Raw genomic sequence first — 8,999 nt, 5'->3', positions numbered from 1 at the left:
TATGTACACCTACTACATGTTAGCTGCTGCTGGTCCTCACATGCAAAAATATTTGTGGTGGAAAAAGTATCTCACTAGAATGCAAATGGTAAAAAAAAAAAAAAAATGTTGCACATTAGTTATTGAATATTTACTCTAGCTAATATGTACCACTCATCCTGTTTCAATTTACTACAGAATTTTCTCCTTTTTTTTAAATAAGTATTTTAACTTTTTGTTTAGGCACAGTTTGTACTTATTTTTGCATTTTGTGTGAACTCCATTTATTCTTGTCAACATGAAGGAAATGTATATTTTTTTTGGATTCATTTGTTTTACATGATTTCCCTATTCTGGTTGTTCAACAATTTCTATAACAACTCATACAACTTAAAAAATAAATCGAAGGAGGATTAGTAATAACTTTTAATTAGAAGTAAGTTTTGTTTTAATCGATGAATTTTTTTTTTCATTAAATGTTAACCTCAGTCAAACCTAAATGGTACAATTATTATTGCTTGCTTAAAAAAATGGTTTTCATTTAAGAATATATTTTTTTACTTAGATACTTAGCAGGTCACTTGCATATGAAGTTTCATAATATCGAAATGAAATTCTCAGGAGAAAATTTGTTGCAAATTCCAGTTTATAAATTTTACGACTGAAAAAAAGTGATTTTTTAATATTTTTATACGTGTTAAATTTTTTATTTGCTTTTCTAATTAGTATCAGCTTTAGTATTATTCATTTAAAAAAAAAATTATAAAAAAATTATGTTTGCTGCGATTTGGTTCGCTTATTTTCTATCAGTCAACAGCAATGATATATTAAAAATAACTAGATGTCTAACTTCCGCGTATTTTTTTAAGTAAAAATCGGTCATTATGGGAGGGGCAAATTTAATAAATAGTAAATTAAAAAAAAAAAAAAAAATTAGAAAAAAGTAATAATGACTTTTATGATAACAAGAAGTGTTTAACCATAAATAAAATTCTAACATTTCTAGAAGGAACCTCTAAGTTGTGTCACTCAGAGCTTAGTTAATAGTCAAAACAGTTTTATAAAATGTTTCATTACAAGTTTTAACTCTGTTTACCTTGCAGTTATGTTATAATACCTCCTAGCATTACTGCAGAGGGGAATTAATGACTAACAGGTGTATAAAATGTTAATAGATTATAGATTAAAATCCAACTAAATCTAAGATTTGAGTTGGATAAAAATAAAAACAATGCATATTTTACATAATTATTAAATTTTAAATCAAAATCAAAATAACATCAAAATTTTCAGATATCTGTGTATCGATTTTTTATTGATTGCATTAAATTAAAAAAATCTTAAGCTTCGTATTTGTTTTGTTTTGATAAATAGCGTAAAGATTTTGCCTCCCATAATGGCCGATTTTTGCTTCACTTTTTCTTATGCCGATTTACGGCAGTTAGACATCTAATTATTCTTAATATATAATTGGTCAACAGTTTTTTTTCCCTTGACTTGTGTTCCCACATGCGGTCCGCAGATTATTAAATCAGTTAGAATTCCCGAAACCATAATTATCAAAATTTCACTTCAATTACAAACTCATTTTTTTAAATTACCCTTATCAGATTTGAGTGATGGGACTTTTAATTGTTTTGAGATTTAGTTGTAGTATTTTTCTTGTAATCAAGTCCATTTAGTTGTTTCAACGTTGTTCCTTCTCTTTTCATAAGTGTTTCAGTTGTTTCTTTTCAGGTTTCTTTTTCATTATAGAACCAATTGTGTTAGAGACCTTTTTACCTTGTAGAGACCATTTATCGTGATTTAGTTTTAGTTGATTAACTTATGCCATAAAATCTTTGTCTTCGTGATAGAAACAATTTTACATGCATGTTAACGAATTAACATCGCAAGTAGTAGAGAAATGCGGGTTCTGGCGCATGAGCATTTTTCCATACTTAAGGTTGATAATTTTGATGCGTTGACTTACCTTTTTTTCAAAAAAATGTGCGATGAAATAATATTTGTTTTCTTTCCGTGTTGAAGTTATAAAATTTTTCTTCTTGTGTTGAAGTTATAAAATATTTCTTCTTGTGTTGAGGTTATAAAATATTTCTTCTTATGTTGAAGTTATAAAATATTTCTTGCCATGCTTATGTTGTCATAAAAATTTCTTACCGCAATGATTTCAATTTATTTTCTTCTTTAAAAAAAAGAAATGTTTTTAGCGAGAACAAAGCATGCAGGTGAAATGAAAGCGTTGTTTTATCTTTTGTTCAATGATATGAGGATGGTGTGTTTGAAGATAAGTAAAGAAGGAATTTGTGTGAAAACAAAAACAACGATAAACTTAATGTTTGAAGTGGAACTTTTTGCAGATCAGTTTGACGAGTACGTGTTTGATTTTGAGGAGCCGTTGCATGTAGGCATTGAGAGTTATATGAGCAAGGTGTTTAAAACGGTGAAAAGTGGTAGCGAGTTGACTTTGTCGATTTTGAATGAGGGAAGTTTGGAAATCGCCGTGAGATCTTTAGACCAGTTTGCCTATAATATTAAGGTGGCGACGGAAATCATTCAAAACGTGAATTTGAGTAAGCGCTATTCTTTTCGGTCAAAGAGAAGAATTTCGGCTTCGAGGTTTAGCGATATGTGTAAGATGATAAAGCCGACCTCGGAATTTAGAGTGGCTTTAGAGAAAGGGGTGTTGATATTTTCAATTGAGACATGCGGTATTTTTTCTGAGAGCTTTAAGTTTGGAGAAGAAACTGAAGATGAAGTGAAGGTTGATTTGGTGCAGCTGTATCGAGTTTCAAAATAGTTTCTTTTTCAAGCGTCGTGGATCTGTTTGTAGAAGAGGGCAAACCTTTGATGATTTTGTCCACAGGAGAAATGGGGACGGTAAAAGTGTATTTTCTTTAGATTCTTCGAATCCTGGAGAATCTGCGATTTTTGAAAGATTTTTTATTCTTGTCAAATAAAAAATTTTAGAGAATGGCGCCTAAAAAGGGTATGCTTGAGAAGGGTGAATTGGGTCCGAGCAATAAACCGGATCCAACAAATTCGTAACCTTTGCCAGTTTTTAAGAAGAGCCCGTCTCCGTTGACGCTTTTAGACCAAGGTCTTAAGTATAAGCCAGAGCCAGCTGCGGTTAATTTCATTACTTTTCCATTTTCATTCAAGTAAACCACACCACGTCCAGTGATTTTGTCGACCATGGCAGAACCGACAGAAGAGTCAACACCGGCAAGAAGTCCAGTGGCAAGAGCAGGGACGACTCTTGTGGCTAGAGTGCTTCCGAGCATGCCGAGCAAAGGGAGTAGCGCACCGATGAATCCTCCTTCCATTTTAGAGTTGTGTATGAGTTGTTTTTTGCTGAGTTTGAGCGTGACTTCTTTTCCGTTGCTGTAGGCTTTTCTAATTTTGTTAAATTGCATTTTGACAATTTGCGTTTCCATTCTTGAAATTTTGCTTACAACGATGGGAAGGTATATCAAGTGAAAAGGTTTTTCAACAATTTTGTAGCCGGGTTTAACCTGTGGGTAAAAGGAGTAAATGTCGTTTGTCGTTTTTCCGTCTAAATAAGACGAGCCGATAATGTCGTTGGTTACTCGGATCACTGCAGTATCTTCAATTCTCACGATGTTTTCAGACTCGTAAGTGTCGAACACACTTGTGACTTTATTACGGTCAACAGGGTCTTCTCTTTTTTTAACGTAGGTGTATTCGTTTCGTCGAATCCGAGGAGCGGTCCTATGCTGTTATTTACGTTAAAATCTACCCAGTATTTTGTCGTTGCTCCAGGCTTTCCAAAGGTTAATACGGATTTCAACGAAGACTCGTTTGCTGTAATGGTGACTCCGTCTACTCTGTACAAACTTCCTGTTTGTTTCTCGGATTTTGATGAAAATTGGCTCACATGTTGGGCATTAGGGTGTTTCAAAAAAAAGTCATGTCTGAAAAAAAAAAGCTTATCATCTGCCCAGACCATGATTTAGTACTAAGGATTTTTTTTTTTTTATATTTGAAAATCCTAAGGGTCCCTCCAGGGGGTAAAAGGGGCAGTTTTTTTAGCGTTTTGTACCATTTTTAAAACAGTTTGGAGGAAGTCTTAACATTAAAATTTTTAATTTTTTTTTTATATTTCTGTTTTTAAAGACCTAGTTAATCTAAATAAGACGGACTCTATTCTCCAAAAAAAAAAAAGCTTCTAAAAACTGTTTTAAAAAATCCTAAATTTAGGGTTTTTTTGATTTTATAAAACCCATAAATGTTAAACAATATTTTTTTGAAATTCATATTAGTAGGTTTATTTTCGATTAAATTTTCGATGCAGTATTATATTAAATTCACTTGTATTCAGCTACAGAGTTTATTCTAGGAAATAATAAAAAAAGAGGGCCTGGGAATGAATAATAAGGAAATGATTAAATATTTTTTGTAATGAAATATTCAAAACCAAATGGTTTTTTCCGAAAACTAAAAAAAAAATAAAAATTTATGAAACTACAAAAAACTTCAAATCCAATGTAAAATTTGTTTTAAATTGAAATACAGTAATCTTAGTTAATTTATGATCATCTTTATTACAGCTATCTATTAAAAACAAAGTAATTTTTCAAATTAAAAACAGATTAAAAATTTGTTAAAGAAAAAAATGTAAAATAAAAAACTAGATTTTTTTTCTGCTAGCAGCATTTTCATAATCGATTTTTTTTCTGCTTTTTCTGTTTTTCTTGTAATCATTTGTGAAGAGAAGGGTGTCCTGCCTTTTCTCCTCAGAATATGCTCTGTTTATTAGGTCTTGAACTAATTTTACCGCCCTTTCAGAGCAGTCATTAACAACATCAGTCCAATTACTGTTGCTTTAAATTCTAGATAAAAATCATTGAATTTCCAAAATTCTGGTGGTGTTTTCATCCATTGAGTTTCTGCTTTTCCATGTCTAAGCATATCAAAAACTAGCCACGACTTGTCTGTTATTAAGGGAGCTAAACTAGGAGGCTCATCTTTACTGAAGTTAAGGCTTTTTAATATAGCTTGGTCCATTATTTGGCGCTCCAAAGGGAAATTTTCATTTGGACATCTTGGTAAACTATACAGTTTCTTGGCCATATCACCACGTTCCCTACATTCTTCATCTGCTAGAGCAAAAACTACCAAAGTGGGATCCAAATACCAAGTATGTCTAAGAATAGAGCTCGTAACAGCTTGGGAGCCAAGTAGATTCCATTCCTCATATCTTTTCATTTGCCAGTAAGCTTTCATATCCTAATAAACAGTATTAATAAACATTTTGAATCATTTTAATCAATAGCAAGCTTTCTAACCTCTCAATAAATTATTAAAAGACCATATACCTGTGCTGGTGCTAAAGAACTTAACTCTGCTTTTAGAAACCACTCTGTATAGAAAAGAGATATGAATAAAACCATACCAGTTATTTCTTCTTTTTCTTTGTTAGTCAGGTTTGGAATTTCATTCATTAAAAGATACAATTTTAAATAGTATAAACCTTTTCCCATGAATCTTGAATGGTGAACTGGTCCCGGTAAATGGAATTTAAACCTATTTGACGATAGAACCATTAAAGTAAGTTCAGCTAGCTCATGGTATTCTTTTCTAACATTTCCATCCTAATAAATTTTTAATATGTTTTTAATTTGTTACAATCGTTTCTTTTAAATATTTAGAATAAATAGACATAAACAAAATCAAAATTATAATAGCACCTTTTTAAAGATCTTTGAATTGATCACATTAGTAAAAAACTGAATAGCAGCTAATTTTTGATTATATATCCATGTTCCAGGTGGTATTATTAGTCTTTTCAGCTCCTTAGTTTCAGTATCTACACAGTTCCAATTTTTTTTTAGAAATTCAAATAGTTTGTTTTCTGGACCAGAAGTTTCGCTGCTAGGGTAAATCTTCCAGAAATGAGTTATGTGTCGCTCAATTACATGATGTCTACATGCAATCAGCAACAACGGGCGTTGAATCTGTTGAACTAATCTCATGCAAGTACCTTGCCATCTTCCTGTATTTGCTGAAGTTGTGTCAAAGCAGAGACATTTAACTTTATCTCCTAATCCAAAAAACTCCATTAATTCAAAAATAGCTTGCTTTTGATTAACCCCTGAACTAGACTCTATTGGAGGAATGCAAAGTAGTTCTGTTTTCCCATCAATCCTTACCAAAACTGCAATTCTATCTTTTTTTAATTGCTTTCCTTCCGTCAATTCATTTACTATTTTTCCATCAAAGTGTATGGTCATTAGTGAATCTGATGATACTACACTGTTTTTTATATATTCCCTTATTTCTGTTGCTCCGGCAGAAACTATGTTCTCTGCAGCTCTATAAGATGTTGATTTAGAGCACTTAAAGTTTGCTACAGAACCACCAGCCATGACAATAACACTACTAATCAAAGCTGTATGTTGGTGGGGTGTTATACCCTCTCCCACTGCTGTATGAGCAGTAGACTGAAGTATCTTTTTAGGAAGAAGAACAGAATTTTGAGTATTAGGAATCTCATTAAAATCAAAGTCGATATCTGTTTCCTGGCCTAAATCGTCGCTAGTGTAACTAGAAGAACTTAGATAATCTAAACCATTTTTATCTAACTCTACACATAGCTCTTTTTCTAAATTTGATTTGCTTCTTTTCTTTCTTCCTACAGAATACTCATATCTTTTATCTTTTCCTCCAAGACTTCCTTTCCTTTCCCAAAGCTGGTCTTTTAAGAAAGCAATATCTTCTTCCTTGTCTTTCACTTTTCTCATTTTATCTTTTAATATTTCCTCAAACATAACATGAGGATGTTTTCCAATCCAAAATACTTTGTTCATTTGTTCTTCAAATAAATGTCTTTTTTTTACTTCAGCAAGATTTGTTCTTTTTCTTTTATCTTTTAATTTCATCCACTCTTTTAACAGTTTCTCAACTTTATTCCTTTAAAAAATAATATTTGCTTGTATAATGGTTTATGGATTAAACTGATTTAGAGTTCAATGATAAAACTTACCTTAGCTTTTGTATTGTAAGCACCTTAAATCCACCACGTATCCAAGGACCCATTAGTTTAGATAATATGCAGCAGTCAAACTGATCAACTGGGCAGTTAGGTATGAAAGAGGAACTTTTGTTAGTACAACCTACTAAGCACTTAAGTTTTGCTTCACATCTTAATTTTCGTAGAAAGAGATAATATTGAATTACCTCTTTAGCAGTTGCAAATTTATTTGCTGGAAGTTTTATGATATATTTTTTAACTAAAAATATTTCAACCAATCTATTACTTCTAACTTTTTTTTTCGGTGGCATTTTAACAATTTTTTTATTTTTAATCTAAAAACAAAGTTTTATATAACATATATTTAAATAAAACATTATTTACTGAAAAGATTTAAAATTTTATTTAAAAAAATATATAAATAAGTACACCGTAAAAATATTTGTTTTTGTTATATATTTATGGATTTTTGGGTTTTTTAAAACAGTTTTTAGAATTTTATTTTATTTTTTTGAGAATAGAGCCCGTTTTATTTAGATTAACTAGGTCTTTACAAACAGAAATATGAAAAAAACATTTGAAAATTTTAATGTTAAGACTTCCTCCAAACTCTTTTAAAAATGGTACAAAACGCTCTAAAAATTGCCCCTTTTACCCCCTGGAGGGACTCTTAGGATTTTCAAAAATAATAAAAAAAAAAATCCTTAGTACTAAATCATGGTCTGGGCAGATGATAAGCTAGGGCTCTTTTTTTTTTTCAGACATGACTTTTTTTTGAAACACCCTATTGGGCATATGGACAGAAGGAAAACAAGTAAATTTTTTTGACTTAAGTCAATTATTTCCTGAGTTATGACCTTTCAAAGTTTTGAAAGGTCATAACTTTTTCACATGACCTTGGTTATTTAAAATGTCATAGCTTTTTTGCTATTATACTTAGGAAGTTGATTTCGGTGGCAAACAAAGATTTCCACGCGGATTTCCGGAGCGAATTATTTCGCGCGACGCAATTTTATTCGCGGCTCGTTTTTCGCCGAATTAGAATTTTAATTTACACCACCAAGTTGGCACGTTTTTTTTTTGTTTTTTTTACTAGAAAACATGTCATTAATATGAAAAATGTTATTACTGTGAGGAGGGAAAACTAAAATAAAAACGACGATTGATAGAAAAACATACACAAGATGATTCACCAACTCTTCACATAAATAAGTGATAAAGCGTTAGAAGAAAAGTTAAATACAACTGTGGAAAAACGTAAACACAAAGACGCGTAAATGAAAAAGCGATAATAAGAAAAGCTAAAAACAACGATCGGAAAAGACACATACAAGATGACTCGTCCACTATTCACGTAAATAAATGATAAAGCAAAAAGAATTAAGTTAAAAACAACAACTGAGAAAAGACGTAAACGTGGAGACTCGTAAATGATGAAGCGACAATTAGAAAAGTTAAAAACAACGATCAGAAAAGACTTATACACGATGATTCACCGATCTATCACGTAAGTAGACGATAAAACGAAAAGAAGAAAAGAAGATTTTAATATTGATTGTTGGGGAATAACCAGAAGATTTTATTAAAGAAGAGATATTTGTAATAAAAGAAGATATAAAAGAAAGAGGAGTAATTTAAATAAAAAGTATTGAACACTGCAAGAAGCGTAAGAGAATATTATTTGTATTATATAAAAGTTATAAGAGTAAGAGTGCTACCATTACACATTAATAAAACATTTGTTGAGTTTTATTATATTATAGAATATACTGAGGACGGCAATTATAAGTTTAGCCCTTTTAGATTAAACCTTGCCCATTCCAAACCAAACTATTCCCTAAACCTCGCCCTTACCTAACCAAGTACTTCCCAGACCTTTAACCTCGTTCCCAACCTCCATATACCTAATCCAAACAAACCTTAACCAAAACCTTCCCCTTCCCCTTTACTGCAAAAGAAAACGGAATAAAAAAAAAAAAAAAAAACGCCACCCTCACACTGGAGGTCCCACCGAGATTTATGTATT

At 31.3% G+C, this 8,999-nt stretch overlaps 1 protein-coding gene, 2 long non-coding RNA genes and 1 pseudogene across 6 annotated transcripts in view; 1 reads left to right on the top strand and 3 right to left on the bottom strand.

The window, feature by feature from the left end:
• LOC145180874 (very long chain fatty acid elongase AAEL008004-like) overlaps window positions 1–825 on the top strand; it is a 7,610-nt gene extending 6,785 nt beyond the window's left edge. For all 3 annotated transcript variants that reach the window (XM_090071590.1, XM_090071588.1, XM_090071589.1), the window contains exons 6-8: window positions 1–88; window positions 223–415; window positions 545–825. The exon at window positions 1–88 is cut by the window's left edge and continues 40 nt beyond it. In XM_090071590.1, the coding sequence (XP_089927716.1) occupies window positions 1–88; window positions 223–396 (262 nt within the window). In that variant the 3' untranslated portion in view covers window positions 397–415; window positions 545–825. The remainder of the gene's footprint in view (window positions 89–222; window positions 416–544) is intronic.
• LOC149879029 (uncharacterized) overlaps window positions 1–2,146 on the bottom strand; it is a 5,870-nt gene extending 3,724 nt beyond the window's left edge. Inside the window, exon 1 of the long non-coding RNA XR_016446879.1 lies at window positions 1,952–2,146. This is a non-coding gene — a long non-coding RNA (uncharacterized LOC149879029). The remainder of the gene's footprint in view (window positions 1–1,951) is intronic.
• LOC149879026 (uncharacterized) overlaps window positions 1–8,999 on the bottom strand; it is a 106,772-nt gene that overhangs the window by 75,138 nt on the left and 22,635 nt on the right. The window lies entirely within an intron of this gene.
• Window positions 4,482–7,688, bottom strand: LOC149879028 (uncharacterized; annotated as a pseudogene). The gene is made up of 5 exons (XR_016447106.1): window positions 6,986–7,688; window positions 5,691–6,912; window positions 5,474–5,594; window positions 5,319–5,362; window positions 4,482–5,229 (listed from the first exon to the last, which is right to left on the bottom strand). The product of XR_016447106.1 is annotated as an uncharacterized LOC149879028 (transcript).

The sequence above is a fragment of the Hydra viridissima genome, unplaced genomic scaffold (assembly GCF_058129835.1).
Source record: "Hydra viridissima isolate aposymbiotic clone 2 unplaced genomic scaffold, HvirCarnegie_v1 scaffold_14, whole genome shotgun sequence".
Lineage (NCBI taxonomy): Eukaryota > Metazoa > Cnidaria > Hydrozoa > Anthoathecata > Hydridae > Hydra > Hydra viridissima.
Note: the sequence above shows the minus strand (reverse complement) of the source record. Positions and strands in the feature narration are given on the sequence as shown.